Raw genomic sequence first — 24,149 nt, 5'->3', positions numbered from 1 at the left:
CTTGGCAGAACACCACTCACGAGAGGGATCAATGTTAATAATCATCAATAATGAGGGGCTCAACAAATGGGCCTCCTCTTTCGATACACTGAGAAGGACACAACATAATTTCTATGGTACTCCTATTGAAAAAACATAAACTAAATCTAATCATGAGGAAACTATCTCAAATTGAGGTACATTATATAAAACACATGGCCTGAACTCATCCAAAATGTCAATGTTGAGAAAGAGAAAGAAAGGTTAAGGAACTCTTCTAGATTTAAAATGACATGAGAACTAAATATAATGCATCATTACAGACTAACCCTGGGGGAGGGAGGTTAAGCTAAAAGAACGTAACTGGGACAAACGGTAACATCTGAGTTGAACGACGGATTAGATAATGGCATTTTAGCAAGGTTTTATTTCCTAATTTTCATAATTGTACTGGGCTTATATGAGAGGATGTCCTTGCCCTTAGGAAATGCACACCTAAATACTTCGGAGTTACAGAAAAAGAATCTCAAGTGTGTAAATGACTCTCAGGCGTATGAGGGAATAAATCTGAATGCACACACATGCACACACATGATTCACACTGGGTGCAAAAGCGGGGTGGGTGAGAGGGTGAGGAATCACACAAATTATAAAGCAAACTGGGCAAAAGAAAAACTGTTAGTGAAGCTGTGTGAAAGGATATATGGAGTACTTTGTGCCACTCCTAGAAATTCTCTAAGTTTGAAATTGTATCAATATAAAAAGAAAGAAGAGGTTTATATACATTTTTATAAAGTTGTATGTGAAAGTGTTTTCAGAATTACAGGAAACCCTCTGAGTATCTAGCATTATACTTGGGTGTGTCAAAACCACCGTGATGATACTCCTTCTCTTACCTTTCTAACAGATTGTGGATCGCTTTGAAGAGCAGCGTCCGACATTCGTAGGAAAGGCCATTTTCCCAGAGTCCTTCTTCCACAACTGAAAATAAAACAAAACAAAGCAAAACAAAAAAATGAACCAGTAAGCAGGGCATCCAAATAAAAATAAAAGAAACTTTAAAAATATTTTTCTAAAGCAAAGTTAATGAGCTAATTTAAGTAGATTAAATCGCACTGAAACACAGAAAAGAAGTTAAATACTTGCCCAAAGTCATAAAATACTTATGTACAGAAGGGAATAATGTGTTCTGATTTTAAAGTTATTGAAATATAGGCATGGTACAATCCCCCCCACATAAAGGTCTTACCAACCTGTCTCTTCAAAGTTTGAAATCATCCAAAATTCTCAAATTAATCTTTCTTCCTAATAAGTGTCACAAAGACTAATTTTGTTATTAAAGTTCTATTTAAAGTAACAAAATGTCACAAATTAATACAAAGGTTATCATGTATTTTAAGAGAGAAAACCAGGAAAAAATATCCAAAAATGACATTACACAAATTTCTTTAAATGTTTTGAAAGCAGTATATGAATAGGATTTTAAGGACATGATTTTAGGGAGAATGTCAGAAAATTAAATCTTAATATAACATCAAATTTAGTTCCTGAACTCATGATTTCATTAATGTTTAACATTTTGGGAAGTATCATATTTGCCTCTGAAATATGTTGTAGCATTACTTAGAGCCACAAGTAACTCTAGCACAAGAGAATCCAACAGACTAACAATGCCTCATGTATTCCTAACGTTCTTTTCATATGTAAAAATTATAAAATGCCCTAGAGAAGATAGCTAATTTTCTTCTAAACTATATTAGTTCATTTCAACACAGCAAAAAATTGAAAGGATGCAAACGACATTTGCAGAAGAAAATTTCCTCTGCCTTTTACTTGGTGTCTTGACAAAAGTACTCACCAGAGAAAATTTTGACAGAGAATTGAAACACATGTTAAATCCACAACGCATTTTTAATGCATTTACCACACCAACTGACATCTCAAAATGCATCTCTCCTTATTTTCCAATCAGAAAGAATTCAAAAGAGTGTACTTAACATTTAAGGGTTTTCTCTACAGGACTTTTTTTAAATGATAAAACTGGATAAATATTTTTTTTCTTGGGATGTCAGATAACTCTTTATCTTCCTGACTACGTGGCTAATCATGACCTACCAAATTTTTCCAAATTAACCTCTGTCAGAGACATTTTATATTATTTATAACTAGAGAAATGGAAATAAAAGTACAGCAAATAAGCAAACATTCCTGCTATCAATACATTATCTCTGTTCAGACAAAACATCCAAAATTTTTCTACAGTCCTCTAAAGGCATCATGAGTCTCTATTTTCACACATTTATCTTTGGGGGTAGAGCTTTCCTGAGTGAGAAAGCAAGCTAACATTTCAATAAAAGGAACATCCCATATTAATTTCCTTTTATTTCCTAATGTAAGCTAAAAATTCCTAAAACTTTATCAACATTCAAAGTCCAACTCTTCTGAATTACTCTTCAAATCAGTCACCAGTAACAGTTTTTTCTACATATTAGTCTTTTGTGCCATAAAGAGTACTGGTGATGCAGTATTTAATGAAAAAAGTGTCCCATTCATCTTTCCAAGATTTTCTTCCAAGTTGGTGACACCTATTCTGCATATTAAAAAAAAAAAAAAACTTTTATAATTAAAACCTTCAAACATACTTTAATATAGAATAACAGGCCTCAAATAAATTCCTAAACCAAATTATCAACATTGTGTCATCTGCTTAACCACCCTGCTTTCTTTTTTCTTTTTGTTTTTCTTGATACATTCTGAGGCAAATCCCACTCCCAAGTACTTCATTATATATCAAATCAGAATCTAAACAAGGTCTATCAATTACCTCTCAAGTTATATCTCTTAAGTCTCCTTAACCTGCAACAACTCATCTCCTCTTTTCAAACATGGCATTTATTTACTGAAGGAACCAGGTTAGTTGTCTTATAGAATACCTCACATTCTCATCTGATTGTTTCCTCATGATATTATTTTTTAATGTTGGCGCTACTTTGACCTTAACAGAAGATGTCAAAGGAAAGTTCTCAAACAACAGAGCTCTATTTCTTCCTCAAATGATCCTCAAATAATTTGTTAACTGAAATGTTGAAGGGTTATATAGCTGTCTAGACATGCAATGTGGAATACTAAACAAATGTGAGCATGCACAGGCAATGCCAATTACATCACTGTCTTAAGATACCATTATGATTTTATCCTGACTTTAACAATTTTTAAAATAGGTCTTAGAAATTTTTTCTTGAAAAAAAATCTTAAAAGAGCAATTACAAAAAACCTACACCAAACATCGTACTTATGGTTAAAACCCTGAATATTTTCTCCTAATATCAAAAACAAAGCAAGGATGTCTGCTCTTACCACTCTTATTCCACATTACAGTGGAGGTCTCAGCCAGTACAAGAAAAAGAAGTACCAGGCATACTAACTGGAATGGAAGAAATGAAATGATCTTTTTTTTGCAGATAACATGACTATTAGAAAGTCCTAAAGAATTAACAAAAAAAAAGCTATTAGAACTAAAACTGAGTTTAAGTCAGTTAAGGTCAACAGACACAAAACAATCATATTTCTATAAACTGTAATGAATAATTAGAAAATTTTAAAAATTTGAGTACCATTTATAACAGCACCAAAACCCATGAAATCCTTGGATCTAAATCTTACAGTTGGGAGACTTACACCAACTGATTTCCAGATTTACTATAAAGCTAGAATAAACAAAACAATATGGTACACTACAGAAAGGATAGATATACAGATCAACAGAACAGAATAGAGAGTCCAGATATAGACCCACAAATATATGGTCAACTGATTTTCAACACAGCTTGCAAAGGCAATACAGTGGAGAAAGAACAGTCTTTTCAACAAATGGTGCTGGATTTAATGAATATCTCAATGTAAAAAAATCAGCCTCAAACCCTACCTCACACCATATAGAAAACCTCAAAAGGGATCAGAAAACAAAATGCAAAACCTGAAACTATAAAACTGTGAAAATATAGGAGAAACCTTTTTTATAAGCTTAGGTTAATCGAAGACTTCAAAGATACGACACCAAAAGCATGATCCATAAATAAAAACTGTTAAAAAGAGCTTCATCAGTATGAAGAACTCAGTTCCTTAAAAAGCACGCAAAAGTTACATTAAGCTATGGAGAAGATAAGCCACGGATGGGGGAAAAGCAGTTACAAATCACATATCTGACAAGGACTTGTATTCAGAAGATGCTATTCTTGAAAAAAAGCCCTAAACACCACAAATTAAAAAAAAAAAAATGTCTAGAGAATGGACAAAAGATTTGAACAGATACTTCAGCAAAGAAGATACATGAATGGCAAATAAAAACATGAAAATATGCTCAAAACATCACTAGTCATTAAGGAAATGCAAATTAAAATCACAGTAAGATAACACCCATTAGAATGGCTTAAAAGAAAAACTGAAAATACTAAGTGCTAGTGAGCACACAGAGTAACTAGAATTGCCCTAAACTGCTAACGGAAATGCAAAATTCGTACAGTCACTGTGGAAAAGCTGGCTTTGGCAATTTTTCTAAAGTTACACTTTACATACAGCCCAGCGATATCCTTCCTAAGTATATATTCAAGTAGAATAAGAACTTAGGTTCACATGAAAAACTGCAGCAAATGTTTTTACTTGGTTTTTTTCCCCCCCATAATTGACAAAAACTGGAAACAGTTGTCTCTCAACTGGGGAAAGGACAAACAGTGGAAAATCCATATAACGGGATACTATTCAGAAATAAAAGGAACTACTGATACTCAAAACATGAATGAATGTCATTATGCTAAGTGAAAAAAGCCATACTCTAAAGACCACATGCTATATGATTTCATGCACATAACATTCCTGCAAAGGTAAACGAGGTAATGTAAACTGCTCAATGGTTTCCAGGGATGGGGGTGGTTGGAGGAGGGCTGATAACAAAGGGACATGAGAAATTGGGGCAAGGGGTGGATGGGGGTTGGGGGGGGGCAGCTTCTGGATTATGCTTACACTGATTTTTTGAAATACATTTTTAGTGCTAAAAATGAGAACAGGGTGTGAATTAAAAGGACTCCTATTCTAAATATGTATTCTAAACATAATTGTTTTTACCCAAAGGTTTGGTGTCTATTTGGTTAACCTTCACTCATAAATTATTAAAAGCAAAAAGCAAAAAAACAGCTTAAGCAAAAAGAGACCGCAGACCTGACCACAGTGTTCCTCCCCAACAACACAATATACTGTTATTTATATTATGTACTTTATGTTAATTACTATAAATAATACAAATAGAACAAAGTAATTCAGGAAAATATTTTTGTTTTTTAAATATTAAAAATTAATTTGAAAAAGGACTTTTATTAATATTATTAAATAATTAATTAAATTCTTATATCTCCCTCATATAGTATTACAAAGTTTAGGAACCAATGTAATAGAAAACAGGGAAGAAAGTAATTACATGAAGTAAAACAGATCCCACTACATTAAGCTCTTGTTTAAGAAAAGTATACTAAAGGTGAAAAAAATAGAAAATTATGAATTATCCTGTAAGTTAACCAGTAAAATTTTAAATAAGTCAGTAGAGGTAATTAAAAAGGATACAGTGTTTGGACTTCATATAAACATTTACATTTCGTAAGTTACATATTTTATTAAAGATTTGAAAGCAGTCAGGAATTTACTAGAAGTCAACAACTGTGATCCAAGATTAACCACTCTAATAAATACTATTATTTAAGCGATGGATTTAAGGATAATGCATTAACATGCTAACCCTTTTAATTTACTATCTGTATATAGCAAATAAACTTGTGGAAAGGAACATAAGTCAGACCATACTTTATTTCTTATCTATTTCACATAAAAAATTTCCAGAAATACAAGAGTGATGTATATTTCAATGAATCTCTAAAATTCCAAAATAAGTTAAATCTAGAATGACATTTTTGGAGTCTAATAATAGATATTTGCCCGATAATCACTGTCCAACAGTTCTTGGCTGTGTTATACTTCAAGCACCAGGACAGAAATTAGGAATGCTCTCAAAAATCAAATAGAGACTTTGAAAACCACTGTGAGGCAAAATTACTTTAAATACTTTGCAGAACTGCTATCGAATGTTGAAAAGTCTTTTATTTTAAAATAATAAGAAGAAAGTAAAATAACTTAAACAGTCAAGGTTAGTTTTCTACCCAGAAAACAATCTTTCTCATTTTATGAAGCTTTATGTACCAAGTTTGAACCAAGCACTACAAATAAATGGAGGGGAGGGGGAGTGCTACTTTCCACCACAACGCTATGAGACAGAGTAAAGGACACAAAACATTCACTTTTGCCACTCAGTACCTGACTTCTTCCCATCACTGCAAATTGCCCACTTCATGAGTTCTGGTTGGGGACGAAGATGGTCAGTCACCCTTAACAGGAGTTGAAAATGCTGATTCTCCTACAATATGGACAAGGATATATATCCTAACTACTAGATGCTCCGGCACCATACTTTGACCATGGATCTAGGGACTCAAAAGGGAGTGGATGGAGAGATCTTTCTGTCAGCACTAAAAACAGAGGCTACAAGATCAAGTTTCCTGAGGTTAAAGTAGCAGAGGTACTGTAGCATCCAGTGCTTGGTGGTGATAGCACCAGTTTCTCATCAGACCAACCTGGAGCACTGATCCTAAAAGTGAATACTCAGTATTCTTTTAACCAACTCCTTTTCTTAGTTTACGACTAAGAACAATGACCAATAGTTTATTCTTATCTCTATTTTATAAATGAAAAAACTAAGGCTTAAAAACCTTAAACTTGCCCAAGGTCACATAATATACTCAAAAATCTAGTTTAAATGTATCTATACTCAACAGCTAACGGGATCAAATGCATTTTATATCTACTTTTATAAATAGTAAATATACAAATTATTCCATTAATTAAACTCCTCAGGGGAAGCAATTTCTTTTCATAACTGCACTGACTAGGACATTTCATATATTCATAAACCTGTTTTGAACTGACTTGTTATTATGTGTGCACATACTTTTCAAATTTCATTGGAATTAGCTTCAATCTAAAATCTCCTTATATTCAGTAAAGAGGATTAGTAGCAAAGATGGAATTCAAATCCAACTTTTCCGACTAACGCCCATGCTCTTTCCATTACACCACTTCTCCATAAGGCTTGTGTTGTTAAACTACCCCACCCCCCTTTTATTCTTAGGACTGACTAGAAAGGCAACCTTCAACACTTAAATTTCCCCTTGGATTCACAATTTGCACCTTAAATTATTGTTTTCTAAATAGCTGCAAAGTAACCTTTTCAAAGGTTGAACAAAACTGAAATCACAGAAACAGGTTTTTAAACTAATTTATCCGATACATCCTCCTCGCAAGGTAAAATTTAAACCAACACTTCATTTGCTTCATATTGAGATTTTTCAGAAAGTATCCTATTTGGGGGGGGGCGGGGCGGTGGGGGTGGGTGGGCGGGGGGGAGGGGAGTCAGGGCGTAGTTGGTCTAGGTTAAGTTTCTATAAATGACATGAGGGGCACTTACTACTTAATTCTCTATCTCCCTTCCAATGTGGACAGAGAAGAAAAGCAACTGCCAAGAAGTTTTACAAGAAGGCCAGCAGGTGCAGGGCCCTATCCTTATGAAACCTACAATCTCCCCAGGGCATAACTGTCTTCATCTTTAAAAGAAAAGAAAAAAAAAAGCCTTTCTAATTCTTCTGATCTTTCAAGTTTCAACTTAAATGTTTATCAACTCCTTAAGATTATAAATTAGCAAGGAAACTATCTCTATAGTGTATACTTAGGTATAATGGAAAATTTTTTCTAAAACTTTGTTAATAGTCTCAGGAAATAAAAGCACCAAGAGAAGTAAAATGAATGTACAATAAATGACTGGCAAAACTCAACCGAAATAAATTCCTAAATTAAAACTTTCTCTTGATGTTATGTGGTCAATTATAGCCAGACCGAAACTGAAAAATAAAACTAAGTACTACCACAGCTGCCTACTTAAAAAGAAAAACTATTTTGGCACTAAAGTTACCTCACTTAAATTGCAAAAGCTATATAATCAGAATTTGTTTAAATGGCTCTTATTTAACCTTTTTTAATACAGTAATCCTCACAATCAAATATTTAAACTGCAAAAGTATTATATAAATGTTTTCTTTTAGCAGAGAGACAGTGTTTTAGAAAGGAAAATTTAAATAGCAGTCTAATTACTGCTTAGTTCCCAAATAATTTTTCAAAATCATCACAAATTGTAATACAACTTCTTTCAACTTTGCGAAACATGGCTCCTTGCAGAACTAATAAGCTTCTCTGAAAGAAAAATCATATAAAAGGTTCAGGAAAAAAAGTCAATATGGCAAAATATCAAAGCAGCATATACTTCAATGATTTTGTGTTTCCCAGCAGAGATCATGGAAAGATATCTTTTCCAATTCGACAAATGAAACTGACATACTTTACTTGAAGGGGAAAAAAATGGGAAGAGGGAGAATGGAATAGGGTAGGGAGGAGCATAAAGATTGTGAAACCTTCAAGAAATTCAAGCTCATGGTTTTAGAATTCAGGTCACCATGCCTTACACAGTTTAAAAGTAGAATTACTTTCAAAGAATACATATTTCCTCTGAGCTATGATACATATTTCCTTTTAATGTATCATATTGCAGCAACAGCTGAAATGAACGTCTAGACATCAAAAACACTTCTTGCTCCCACCTACTGCTTTTTTACCTCAGGCATCAAAACTAATGAAACCTATTATCCAGAACATTGAGTTCAGTAACCACATTGGCCATTGCAAATACTGGAGGGGGGAGGGACACTTTCAGGGATGGCACTCCTTATTCAGCCATTAAAATTACTGAAAATCAAATTGTACTCCAAACTCCAGAAACACAAATAGATTAAAGCAAGGCACGTGAAACGAGGAGATTATTTGCCAGTTAGATTTCAGTGACAAAATGCTAAAGATACTGCAGCTCTGAATCCAGGATTTATAATTTTCCCACTGCCTTTGTGTTCAACCTTTATCTGCAATATATAAAGCCCACTAGTTTTGTTTTTATTTAAGTATTAAACCTACTACCTAGGAATTGTACTAAGCAAATATTATAATAACATTTATCAATTTATCATTTATCCATTTAATTTTAAGGGTTGCAACAAATGAAATATTTTAAAGATAAATATATAGAGATTTTTGAAGTGTCTGCTTTCTTTTCTTTTTTTTAATTGGGGTATAGTTGATATACAGTGTCTTCTTAAAACTGACTTACAAAAAAATTGAGTAACAAAGTAGCATAATGCTATGTTAATTCTGAAATACAGCATTATACCCATAAAAAATCCAATTACATAACAACACTATTGATTGATCACAGTTACGTTGCCATCGACTGCCTTGTAAAATCTATATTTGAAGTCATTAATAACTAAATGGACTGACTTATTACTTAATTCAAATTCAACCCACTTAGAGTTCTGATTTCCTTGATTTGCTTGTGGGTGTAGAATATTTGGTATCAGTTAACAAATCTATGTTGAAACGGATTTTAACTATCCCAATGTCAATTCATCAATCAAATAAGAATTAGAGATAGAAGATATATATATATCAAAATGCCCCATTTGTTTTGACCTATTTGCCACTTTAAATGATTATGAACATTGACAATATTCATCAGACAGAAGCACCGTTGTAATTCAAAATTTTAACAGTATAATGTCTAACTAAGGAATCTCTAACAGCATGAGTTCTCTGCCAGTTGCAGGATAACCAGAATTTTAATGACGGTTTCTACACAGCACTGTAGCAGTTGAGACATGACCCAAGTTAGCATTTCAATGGATCACAGGACTCCATGTAAAGCCACTAAACTTTAAATTGAAGGAGACCATAAAACTAAATTTCTAGATAAATTGAACAAGACCTTCAAAAGATAACTGCTACAGAAAACAGTCAGGCTGCAGTGTTACTTTAATAGTCACACAGTGAAAAAGAAATCTTGCACAATGGCTGTTACTGACTTCTAAGAACTAAACTTGCCCCTATTTGCTACTCTTTTCAAAGATTTTAAAGTAATTATTACTTTTTACCCTTTCAAGCTATTAATATGCTCTTAATTTCGTTAATAATACACGTAAACGAATAAAGGCCTAGAGGGACAGCCATCAAAATTAAGTTATCTTTGGTTGCTGGAATAATTATTATTTTCTTCTTTACCTCTTTGTGTACGTTACGAGATTTTCTTCAATGAACATGTTCCTTTAAAAAGATATATCATATTTGAAATAGATTTTTTAAAATAAGGCTACTATTATTTATTAAACAGCCACATGCTTTAAAAAAAAATAATGCTCTGTGTTCATAAATTACAAGAAAGATCAACATTCTTAGGACAGGAATCACCACAGGAGAAAATTAAATTTTGAAAGAGGAGGAAAACCAGATATGTGATTCAGGTAGAACGTTTATATTTAAATCCGTCAACACTGCAAAACAAACACTTTATAAACTTCCTCTAAGACAATGACTTTAATCAAGATGACTCAACCACTGATTTCAAGATTGGCACAATTGAGCAGTAAAAATTAAAAATACTTCCTTCCACTCTTCAGACACAACCTGATTTGAAACACAACACACAACACACTCACACACCAGACTGCTACTAAAATTCTGACAGAGCAAGTCCCCAGATTGCCTTTTACACTAAAGCTCAAACAGTTGTCTGTCACTGCTCTTACAGTGAGTAATCCTTGCAGCTGTAACTGTTTGAAATGCAGCTGTCTCGTTGGCATTCTCTCCCCACCCCCACTCATCCAGCATTTCTGTTCTTGCTACAATAATCTTACAGAGCATTTTACAGGAGGCTTAGCCCTGGCTGAGGGCACTCTACGGCATGACCGAGAGAACACGGAAACACGATTCATTAGACACGCCTGGAGTGATAACAATGGTGCTGCTTCTTGCTGCCTTTCATTTCGTACATCAGGCTGAGACTAATGCATTCTCGTTACACAACAAGCACATTTATAGACAGGAAAAAACTGTAATCACCTTTGATTAAGAGACAGCATATTTTTCCTATATGGGCCGCCAGCCATACTGACAGAGTAATTATTTTTTAACTGACAGGTTAAAATAGCAAATGTAGCAAAAATAACATCTGCCTGAGGGGGAGGGGAGGGGAGGGGCTGGGAGGGGGAGGGAAAGGGGAGGGGCTGGGAGGGGGAGGGGCTGGGGAGGGGAGGGGAAGGGAGGGGAGGGACTGGGGAGGGGAGATGACTACTATGAAGACTTCGTACACAGAGGTTTCTTAGATCAGGCTCAGTGTCATATCCTTGAGACCTGGTGGGTACCTTGGCTTATATTTAAGCTACACAGTCTATGACAAATAGAACAGGCCCTTATCAAGCAATCTCATTCTATACACCTAATTCTTTACAGGTAAAAATTACAGAATTTCTTTGGTCACTTCATGTGTAATTATTACTGACCTCCCTCTTTCCACGTCTTTCACCGCAGGACTACAGAATTCAACAGTAGTATTCATCCTCTTCTCTTTTTCCATTATTCTACTTTTACTACAAAATAATTTATCCTCTTTTACATAAAATGCTAGGTCAAAACAGAAAACCTGCTTCCTATTTAAAGTAAAATAGCAAAAAATGTAATTTTGATTAAAAACAGGAATATAGAATAATTATTTTATATCACCCAGCTTCCTCAATCACTGCACCCAACAAAGGTTTGAATTATAAATTTAAAAGACCTAATTTAAACTGAAAAAAGTCATAAGCCACATTATACTGACAACATGTAAAGTCAATTTTCTTACAGGATTTTTCTTACTTCTCCATATAACCCATACAATTGCAGTCTTTTGTGGGTTCATTATGTATGTTGCTGGATTATTATTTATGGGGAGTTTGATAGTTGACATAAAAAATATATTTATTAGCCAGGAATTGAAAGTTTATACGTTAAACCAAAATATTGGAAAGTATTTTTTTCAAGGTTAGCAGACTATATAATTAAACATTTTTAAAAAGATGGTTAGTCTCTCTTTTAAGCTTTCTATATAACACTACTCTATTTTACACCAAGAATGTGCTACAAAACTACCAAAACAATTTGTACATGTGAACATTTGTTAAAACAGTAAAGAACCAAAAGTGAGCAAATAAAGTCTGGTTCACTAAACTTTGAGTCCTAAAAATAGCCTTTTTAAAAAATGGTTATGTAGAGCAAATGAGTTTTTGTAAAACAGCAAAATGCTTAAGCAATTTTTAGCTGTTGGATTTTAGAGTTTACTGACCTGAGCTACCACACCAGGCTAAAAACTAGGAAATTTGCTGCCTATCTTTAATGTTTCTGTAAGAGGACCACTGACCCCTAATACGCATTTAAACACAGTGTGTTTTGAAGAGAAGTCTGATGTGCACCACACTATGTTAGAATTACACGTTTAAAATTTTTATCATCTGGCATAAAATAACATCTACTATAGAAGATAACATCTATACAATTTCTACTCTATAAGTGCCCAAGTCTTGCCTCCCTTATTTTGGTCTTTTTTACTATAAAAAAGCATGACTCCCCCCAAACTAATCAAATTACTTCCACAAGCTTTCCCGGCCTGTTTTATGCTTGGAAAATATAAAATTAACCACCAATGTCAAATATGTCACCACAAACATTATTTTTAAAAATCCAGTATAAATGAATTCTTACTTCAATAAATAACTTGTTGGTTTACATATGAATTTCCATTATATTAACCCAGCTCTTAGAAGAATCTCAAATCATTATTTTTCACTTTTATAAGGTGGAATGTATAATTCTCCCCTGAAGTCTTCAAAGTTAATTTATGCTTAAAAAAATTTTTTTAAACAACCTATTAGAAAGCAATAAAAGCTTCTCAAAACTTTAAATTGAAACATATCCAGAAAGACGTTGTCTTTATTCCAAAACTTTTGACAAACTTTTAAACAGTTTCCAACTCATAAGCGAAAAGATTTATAAATGACCTAAATATTCCAACACTGCCAACATTTTTACTTCATGTAGGTGTTCCAACACTAAAAGATTCCTTTGCAATAACACGCTTCAATTACAAAATTTACAAGTGCTTTGGGAAATGAAGATCAGTTATTTACACAGTGGTGTGAGTGAGTTCAATCCTATTTTCTTTCTAAACTTGGCCAGAATGGCATTTTGATTGGAGGGTGGGGTGACCCAGTAATTTTGGATAGGGCACAATCTGGAGCTGGGAAGGGCTGAGTAGGTTCAATAACACAGGAGGCAGTGGTTTAGTCCCTGTGATCCTGGGAGCACGATATCCTGTGGAAGAGCCCCAGCAAGTTTCTGGTCTTTTCCACCTCCACATTTAAAGTAGTATGGCTACAGTTTTATCCAGTTATAAATAATGGAGTTCTGCTGAGGGTTCGTTTGAAAACATAAATAAGTACAAAGAGTTTGTAAAGAGGACAGAACTTGCAAACCACTGGAAAAGGAAAAGGAGTAAATAGGACCAGAAACCCACAAAGCCTGGGTCACTCCCTAGCACTAACACTCCCCGGCGCCGCTGCTTCCTTCACAGTTATCTCCACTTTCCTTGAGATTCTTCCCAGCTCGGCAACTGCATGATTCTACCTATGTGCTCTAGAAGGTGGGAAAGCCTTCCAAGACAGATGGTGAGGACTTCAAATACAGAGTCAATTCCTACCCAATCCACTGGTTCTCATCACAAAACCCAGTACACAACTCAACACTAAAGTTAAGCATTACTGGTTAAATCAGTTTATATAGGCTAGCCTTAGAATCTATCTACCGGTTAGAACAGGTTTTTCATGGGGGAAAAAAACTATGTATCTTCCAAATAATTAACTTATAAATGACCTTTTGGAAAACACGGTATTAATACTTACTTTGTCAACTGGTGTTTGCCCATGTTGAGTCTCCTTTCCAGTTTTTAAAACCAGCTATTAAAAATACAACAATTAAGCTACCTTAATGAGCATTTATTACTGAAAGGAAAAGGAGAGAGTTTTGATAGTGAAGAAGAAAGTCAGGAAGCTTCTGGGGTGCCTGTAAAATTTCTCAGGAGCTATATATTAGATGTTTGTTGTAGAATAATTCGTTTATTTTGAATGTAATTCTCTATCATAGCTCACAATTTTAAAGCTTGCTTTCAACTATGCTCCAGAAACAAAAAATATATATGGAATAATACAAGGTTAAAATTCAATTGTATATATACTATAATCACAACTTTTAAGATGCATGTTCAAATATCTTGTAATGGAATAAACAAAAATTATAATAATTGCTATAAATTTTAAATTTAAGTACATGCATATAGTCCTTAAAATAACAGCGAATACCCTCTCTAAAATATGCATATATTCAAGGCAATATTATTCCTAGGAAGGGCTTATCGAATGTTTATCAGATAATAAAGAAAACAGCCTGAAGACAAAATGCAGTAAACATGAAATAGATGTTGTTTGGACAAAACATATATTAACACTATGTAAAGAAACTGTTTTACAATCCAGCTTCATCAAGAAGCAAAAGCTTCTAAACTGCTCTCACTGCTTTCACTCTTCGAATCCTAAAGTCCATTCTCCATGATAGAGCCAAGGTGATCTTTTCAAAACTTAAACCACACCATAGCATTCCTCTGCTTAAAACCCTACTCCAATGGCTTCACGTGGCATTAATAATCTATTTAAGCTCCTTACCGTGGCCTACAAGGTTCCATCTGATCTCATCTCTAGCTACCTCTTCCATCTCCCACTAGTTTACCAGTTTCAACAGCACTGACCTTCTATCTGTTTCTCCAACAAAGTGAGCTTGGAGGCTTTTGTCCTTACTTTTCCCTGTGCCTGCATGCCTGGATGGCTTCAAGTCTCAACCCAAATGTCATTTCTTCCCAGAAGCTTTTGCTAACTAACGCCCTTATCTAAAGTACCCCTGCCCTTTCCTAGTCACTCACTTTCTCATCATTTGCATTGTAGCCCATGACCATATGAAATTGTTTATTTGTTTATCATCTGTCTTTTATCCACAGAAAAATGCCACTTCCATATGCACAAGGGGAATGTCAATACTTGTGTGCTTAGTATACCACACAGAACCTTCCACAAGGAAAAACACTGTGATCTCAAAAAAAATAAAAAACATTCAAAGTGGAACAAAAGGCAACCTACCACCCAAAGACACAAAGACAATTTAAAGTTACTCAACCTTTCAGGCAAGGGAATTATATATGATACGGTAGCATGGTATAGTATGAGTCTAAGGGTTTGGAAACTATGCAAAACAGACACTTCCACAGAATGCTTAGCTTTTTTCCTACTGATGATTTAAGGAAAGCTGCATTCTCAGAGTTGTGATTTTATACGGTTTCCATGGAAACCAAATAGGGTCATAATTAAAGCATAAAAACATTTCTAGAGAAACAGTATAAATGAAAGACGTGATAAAAATAAGATCTTATTTGAACCTATGATCATTAGCAAGATTAGACTAATGTGAAGGATTCTTGACAGGAAAAAAAAATCAATTGAATTAGATTAAATTAAAGTGCTTTAAAATAATGACAATAAACTATCACAGTTTAAAGCAGTTAATGTAAGGATGTGAGCCTATGAGTTTTGTGTGTTAAAATCAGACAACTCTAAATTATAAAACTTCTATCCCAATAAGCAACATTTAGAAATAGAATTATTAACTTTTCGTCTTTCCTAGGCATAATTCATTCTAGTAATCAACTCTATAGATAGTTGTTATTAGTATTATTATTAATAAGGCCTCTTCACCACTATAAATTCACACTGTCCTCAAATTTCTAATGACTATCAGTCACATTCATCAAATTTAGAACAACCAAATAAAGTTACACAATTATGGAGCAATATTAAATTGTTAAATTCATATTATATATTGATATAGCTGTATATAAATGTGTTACTTTTCTATTCTATAAGGTACAGTGAGCCAAAAGGCTCACTATAGATATCTGAAGCCACATCTACAAAGGCCACAGGAACTTTTTATTTTCCTGGGGGGGAGGGCAAAAAAAAATTTTGTAAAAAAATATTGCAGAATCATTTCTGTGTAAGTTTTAGCAATTTCATATGATTTTCTTCCTGGAACATCAGCTTCAATACCATTATTCTCAACTTATCTCTGGCTTATTCATGGACACCAAATTTGGTGATTCTCAAAAAAAAATTTAACTGAATTTATTGTTTTTAATCAAAGTATAACTTGATCAATTTACCAATAGTAAATTCTCAATTTGAGAGACAATATTTAAAAGACATATTTTATCTGAGGATAACCCAAATATTATACTTTGAGCTAGTTATTAAAAATCCCATTTTCAGCAGAGATGTTTAAAAATGAAGGTGAATAGAGAAGAAACTGTAACACAATGGCTCTTTTAAATTGACTAGACAACTGTTCACTGTTCACATTCATTTTGTATCCTTCAGTCTGGAAAAAGTAAGGCCCCTTCTAACTTTCAATTAGTCAGTCACATGCTGTCCCATTTAATTTTTTCTCTAACCATTCTGCCCTTTTGAAGGTGAACTCAAATTAAGTCAAAAACATATAATACACAGACAGTAATTTGGAAGTGGATTTTCGCCTCCCCAAACCAGACATTATGCCTTGCCAAGGGAAAAACTGTATAAATAAGGCTATTCACAAGATAGGAAGCATCAGCACATGCCCATTTACCTTCAGGGTAGTCACTGAAACTTCAAAGTGCCATTAAACACAGTATCAATGCTTTTGTCTAAAAGATCTCAGAAACTGTAAGTGATCTTGGTTTCATAAATATCTAAGACTTTCCAGGAAACAAACAGGTTTCTTAAGTTCACAAGAAACTGCCTAAACATTTCTTATTAGCAATGAAAATCACAACCTCTTTCTTTGAAGGTGATTGATCATACTTGTATAAATTTAAGAAAAAAAATTTCTTGGCCACAATGAAATAACATAAAGATGTTTTATACTTGCTTTGCTTTAGTTCAGGTTAAAAACAACTATTTTTAAAATAAAACTCCAGATTGTGCGGTTTCAATTTTCCACTGCTCATTTTCTATGACAATCTGACCAAGAATTTCTCTGGTGAGGAGGGGAGATGATATTCTGAAACCTTTTTCTCAGAAAAAGAAATATATTTGATAACATATCCAGTTTTTCTGTAAATACTAATGAAAAGGTAATGATAGCATAAACTGAAAGTTGGTGTTTAGAAATGAGCGAGTCAAGCTCATCTAAAGACCAGAAAGGACTTTCTGGAAAGACTGATAAGCATCTCGGAATCTCACTACTTCTCTCACACACTGAGCCAATCTGCAGCCATTTCCCTCTGAGCCAATGCACTCGATGGGTGTGATGACAGATGGGTCATTGTATCTGCCAACTTCCTGTGATGTACTGTATGGAGACTGATAATTTAGTGACTACAGAAGTCCTACAACAGACAATGCAAGCAATCCTGGCATTCAGTAAGTAACTGCATGCAGTCCTTTGACAGTCTGTAGGTGTCGAATATATGCGGATCATCATACAATGTAAGCTCTCTGCAAGTATCTATGCCACCTTGAAAAAAGAAAGAAATTAAACACTGGGCAAGCTAAGAACTAAACAGAAAAACAGGAAAGAACTTAAAGTAACATTTTTCACTTAAAAACATATGAAAACTATATATTGCTCAAAAAGTTATTAGAGTCTCATAACCAGGTTAACTAGAAATACAGGTGTACATAGAAAACACATCCATTGTGGGCCTGATTTTCAGGTTTCACAACCTGGGTGACCCTGACATTGTGTGTGAAATAATCCTTTGTTGTAGCGGCCGTCTCGTGCATTACAGGATGGTTAGCATCATCCCTGGCCTCCACCCATTAGATGGCAATGGCACCCTACCCCCAGTGGTAACAACCAAAAAATGTATCTAAACACTGCTAAATGTCCCCTGGGGGACAACACTACCACCCTCGTTAAGAACCACTGGAGAAGACAGTCTAGGATTGCACTCTTCCAATTCTAACGTGCATTTTGGACGGGAGGGAGAGAGTATAAGGGAAGTGTTTATTCATGGAAATTACACGCAAAATACTCAAACATAATCTATACAGAGTGGATCAGCTAAGCACATATTACTATGAAGAGGAAAGGCCATCTAAAGATTCAGTGGCAAAATTGTTCAACAGGTTGTAGAGGGAACTGGAAAGGCAACTTCCATCAACAAACATGAGAAGTGTGCTTGATTCTCTCTGCAAAACAGGAAAAAATTTATAGCTTTGCTACAACACTGTATAAAAATGATATTGATGATACTTCCGTCACAAATCCTCATCAAATAAATTCTCCATTATGCTGGGCACTGATCTACAGAATTCTCAACTTTAACAGATGCTTAGAGATGAAACTCTCTAGGTTTTATGTTGTTGTTTTTTTTTTAAAAAAAAGTCATATTTATGCATATGCGTACAAATGTGTGTGCATGTACATACTCAAAATCCCAATGTAGTCACATTTGAGAAATATGGGTACCAAATTAAGTATGACCATGTTATTTTACTTGCACATCTCTGGAACCTGCCAAATGTTCTCAAGTTATTCGGAAGAGGATTAGTTTGTCATTTTTGCAGCACCTCTAATGTAATGCTCTTCTTAAGTCTAAAGCACAAAATCTCTTTTAAAATATTGTTTTAGAATACTACAAAATATTAGCACTTGGAGTAAATGTCCCATAATCAAATTAAGTATGCTATTTGCACCTGGAAATGTAGTTCTCTTTCTCCTCATTCTCTTTCTGCCTGTTCTTTTTGCAATTTTACTACTGGGCAAAAAAAGGTGGATAAAGAGCGGAAGTGGGAAGAACAGACTAACTGGGGGAAACGAACTCAACATTACTTACTGCACAGTTGCAATTCTTTGATTAGGAAAAATTAAAACTAGAAATTTTTGAAAACCATGAGTAACTTGGATTTACTAATGATAATATAGGCATAAAGAGAAGAATCCTTGGTAATCTGAGAGAAGGACATGAGTGAAGGGGAAAATTTTCCCCCAACTAGTAGAGGCCATTAGCAATACTGAACAAAACCAGAACCAATTTCTGGCAGGCCCCACAGATTTTCTTCTTCTTCCGACACTTCTCTGTGTTTTTTACTACACGAGCAGCCTTTATTTTCAAATTCTCAAAGTGCATCCATAAAACATAGCACTTTACCCTGCAACACTCACCCTGCCAGTCAGCACTGCCTAGAAGTCCAATACTGGGCTTCCCTCTCTAAATGCAAAGGCTCAATCTAAGAGTAGAAACAGGAACTCCTAACAATCTGGGAACTCTGTAAGCATGGAGGGGAGCTAGATTCAGGATGACTATAGAGCTGGTACTACAACTCACGCTCTGCTCAAAAACTGGCCTCAACAGGCTTCAAGACCATGGTGACTAATTTGTGGCCTCTGGATATAGACAGACCCTCAAGGCCATAGCTCACCCAGTTTGACACAGTCTATTTTCCAAAGATGGCTGGCACAACATCCTACATGTTCTTTTTACATTGTGACATTGTCACTCTTCCCATCAAGTAATAGGGAATATGTCGCCTCCCCTGAACCTAGATGACTCTTTGTGAGTGCCTCAACACACAAAATTTGGCCAAAGTGACAGTATGCCGGTCTCCAGGTTCAAAGCTTCAGAAACTGGCAGTCTCTACATCTTGCCTCTTGGAATGCTCATTTTTAGAATCCAACCACCTTGCTGTGAGGAAACCCAGTTCACATGGTGAGGCCACATGTGGTTGTTCTGGCTGTCTGAGCTCAGGTTCTAGCCAACAGCCAGCATCACTATGTGAGTAAAGACATCTCCAGAGAATATCAGGCCCCAGCCATAGAGTCACTCCAAGTCTTGGAGTCTTGCTAGGGGTCCTCAGACATCCTGGAGCACAAACTAGTAGTCCCAGTTGTATCTGAAGTTCTGACCCACAGAGTCCATGGGCATAATAAAATAGCTGTTTTTTGTCACTAAGTAACTCATCCAGTGCAACCATCATCCTAGGCAGAGTAGATTCAAGATTCAGTATCTCATTCACAAAAACAAAGTCATTACGGTATTTCACACTAGTTTTGCTATAACATAATCTGGATGATTTTATTGCTGGGTCACATCATTAAGGTCTAGGTGGTATACTGACACTGAAAATGTTACATTTTAAAGGCACATGATTTCATTACCAAGCACAATATAAACAAAGATACAGAGATTCAGTGAAATGAAATAGTAAATTTGTAATTTACAGCATTATAGCATTATATTAATATAGGAAATTTCTCTGAGAAATATTATGATGTAAACAGAATACTAGGATGGTATTCAGACAGATGAGTAAAGAAGCCGCCAGATAATTCTAGCACCCAGCCATTCAGGTGTCCTAGTTTTCCCAGCTGAGGCATCAGACACCATGATGCAAAGACAAAACAGATCTACTATGCCCTGTCCAAATTATTAACCTAAAGAATCTGTGAGCATAAAAAAAATGGTTGTCATTTACCAAGTTTAGGGTGGTTTGTTACACAGCAATAGATAATTGGAGAAAATGATAAGGGGAAGATCACTAGAAGGAGGTAGCAACTGTTCCAAGAACTAATGCTATCAAGCCATGAGGATGTGAAGAAAAAGCTGTCCAAAAAGGGAGAACAGCAAGTACAAGTCCTAAAGCAGGAAGGAACTTGGAGGTATGAGATAAGTCAATCAGATGGCAAAGGCTAGATGATACAGAGTTTTGTACGCCTTGATGAGTTATTCAGAATTTATCTTCGGTGTACAAGGAAGCCACCGTAATGCTTTAAAAGTAGGACAGTCCTTCAAAGATCCTTTAGGCAGCTGTATTTCTTGATGTTAAATGAGGAAACTGAACTAAATGCCATGATTCCTTTAGGTCTACCATCCATACACTCAGTGTTTTTCAAATCTAGAAAATCCTTAAGCTCTCCACATTCACCTTGTATTTTCACTTATTTGGGTCATCAGAATGACCTCCTCATAACTGAATGCCACCACACAATTTCTGTGTGCATGCATTTACATGTGTGTTTCCCCCATGGAGGTGTAATGAGCAAAGAACACAGAGACAGAGAACAGAGAGAGAGAGAGAGAGAGAGTGAGTGTGTGTGTTTGTGTGTGTTGCATTCACACCACATGAGGGCAGAATGAAGCTCCAGTAAGCTGCATAAAGGAAAGTTTTACAGCAGTTCCAACAGGAGGAAATGGCAGAAGAACTGAGTCATCACACCATCCACAGAATAGGCAAGTCAAAATAACAGATCTCTTTCAAAGCAGACAGTACCAAACTCTTGCAGAAAGTTACATTCAAGTAAACATCAGGTAGCATAAAATACTATGTTGTTACTCTATTTTTATTGGTTAGTTTTGATAGTTACATTTAACCTGTAAAATTGTTTTATAGTTTTAAGTTTTATAATTATACATGCTATAATATAAGCATAAGGCATTTATTTCAAATTAGTGGTGTTTAAGTCTTTAAAATCACAATATAATAAAATGCTGTCATATGTATGAATATACTATAAATCGGTGACTTTCACATCATATAGTATGACACATGTTATATGCACATTTTCATCAACATTTTATTTTCCTGAGTAAACTTAAGATCCCTATGTAATTATATTAAGTTAGCATAAACACAAGGTAACTGAGGTGAATCAACAGTAAATAACCAATAGTTGGTTATTTTGAAATAATTCTGTGTTTTAAAGAATAGTCTTCTCCTTCCAACTTGTCTTTACTTGACTAAATCTTTTTCATTCTTCAAAGTCTAATTTAAGTACCATCTTTCTACATGAACATCCCAGGCCACTCCAGCACAAGTTCTTTTCAGTACCTCTGAGCTCCCAGATAATGTCTACGTCATTCCTAGGCATGCTTCCTGACACTGTGCATTCTTGTCGCTAAGATGGCTGATGATGAGATGACAACGGTGATGTAGGTGCTGTGATAATAATGACAACAATGGCAGCAGCTATCCTTTACTAAGTGATAATTTACGTTCCAAGCAGAAAATTCACTCTCCATGATAATCTCGATCTTTTTTTTTTTAAGTCTTTATTGAATTTGTTATAACATTGCTTCTGTTCTATGTTTTTGGTTTTTTTGTTTTTTGGGGGGTTTTTTTTTTTGGCTGCAAGGCATGTGGGATCTCAGCTGCCAGACCAGGGATCAAACCCGCACCCCCTGCACTGGAAGGTGAAGTCTTAACCACTGGACCGCCAGGGAAGTTCCTCCATCTTACAGATAATTATGAAATTTTCTCAAGGCCACAAAAACTACTGGATGAGCTAGAATTCAAAAACTCTGATCTGTTTTGTAACACCAGTGTTAATCAAAGAATGGGCCTTTGAAATATCAGAATCACAGGGGTCTGTAAGTTAGACAGAAATTCTTAGGTACCCCAAATTACACTAAGATCTAGGGGAAATGATCTTGAGAATCTATTAACAAGCTTCCCAGGTACATTCTTATATACAATGAAGATTAAGAAACACATTGCACCTGAATAGCACTGGGTGCCTCCATCTAGATTATATTTTTTCAGAATATAAACAATCTTATATAGCTCTCCCTTGTCTAAAGAATATAGACAAAAATAATCCATTATTTAAATTTTATAGTTTAAAATTATATAAAATATAATCTATTATTAGTTCTAATTACTCTACAAGATAAATTTTATAAAACGCAGTCCCCATTCTATAGGTATATACAGTCTACACTTAGAAAACAATGATAATTTCCACGTTTTCAGGGATTTTTTTTTAAACATATAGGAGTTTGTTGGTGTTGTTAAGTATAAAGACTGGAGGGGCTGAGTACAGGATAGAGAATGGATGGTAATGACACAGAAGGCTGACAGGGGAAAGACTATAAAGAAAGGGAAAGAACCAAAAACCTCTTGGGTGATCCCTGTTGTCTGTCAACCCTCTATTCTGCAGGAGTAGCAAAGGCCAAGCTGGAATGCTCCTACAGCTACAGTGTCTTTTTACTTTTTCTATCTAGCTCCAGAGTGTTATGATTCAGTGAGGTGGGTGGTGAGTTAAACTGCTGTTTCCTATACCAAACATTTGTCTGTGACCATCAGGTTAAATCTGGGGAAGCTCAAATTAACACATGTCTGACCCTGGTCAAGTCATAATTCCTCAAAATACATCTGTAATACTGTGACCTACCAGAAAGGTGTGAAAGGTGTAAAATTTTTATTCTGTAGTATTTTCTTTGTTCTGTTTTGTTTAACCAATGAATCTAAGGCACTATGTCCAAGGTGTTTTAAGACAACTAAAATCTCTGCCTTAGGACATTTTATTATATAAGAAAAAAGGAAAGAACCAGTATTTTCAAATCAAACCACCCTTAAATGCCTATTTTATTAGTAACTGCTGAAAATCAGAGCAATTAACACATTTAGTTAATGGAAGATGTCACAAAACCATAATATAGTTGAGAAACATTTCTGGATTCTCTGAATCTACAATGATTACCACCTTAGAGGTAACCAAGGGGTCAAGAAATAAGTGTGCTACATGCAATCCCTATCAAACTACCAATGGCATTCTTCACAGAATTAGAACAAAAAAAAATTTTACAATTTGTATGGAAACACAAAAGACCCCAAATAGCCAAAGCAATTTTGAGAAAGAAAAATGGAGCTGGAGGAATCAGGCTCCCCAACTTCAAACTATACTACAAAGCTACAGTAATCAAGACAGCATGGTACTGGCACAAAAACAGAAATATAGATCAATGGTACAGGATAGAAAGCCCAGAGATAAACCCACGCACATATGATCACCTAATTTATGACAAAGGAGGCAAGAACATAAAATGGAGACAAGACAGCCTCTTCAATAAGTGGTGCTGGGAAAACTGGACAGCTACATGTAAAAGAATGAAATTAGAACACTACCTAACACCATACACAAAAATAAACTCTAAATGGATTAAAGACCTAAATGTAAGACCAGACACTATAAAAGTCTTAGAGGAAAACACAGGAAAAACACTCTTTGACATAAACCACAGCAAGATC

General features: G+C 34.9%; 1 protein-coding gene across 2 annotated transcripts in view; it reads right to left on the bottom strand.

Annotated features, from left to right (window-relative positions):
• Positions 1-24,149, bottom strand: part of MED13L (mediator complex subunit 13L) — a 298,574-nt gene that overhangs the window by 138,810 nt on the left and 135,615 nt on the right. For both annotated transcript variants that reach the window (XM_068563867.1, XM_068563866.1), the window contains exon 3: positions 876-960. In XM_068563867.1, the coding sequence (XP_068419968.1) occupies positions 876-960 (85 nt within the window). The remainder of the gene's footprint in view (positions 1-875; positions 961-24,149) is intronic.

This window comes from Eschrichtius robustus, chromosome 14 (assembly GCF_028021215.1).
Source record: "Eschrichtius robustus isolate mEscRob2 chromosome 14, mEscRob2.pri, whole genome shotgun sequence".
NCBI classification, from domain to species: domain Eukaryota; kingdom Metazoa; phylum Chordata; class Mammalia; order Artiodactyla; family Eschrichtiidae; genus Eschrichtius; species Eschrichtius robustus.
Note: the sequence above shows the minus strand (reverse complement) of the source record. Positions and strands in the feature narration are given on the sequence as shown.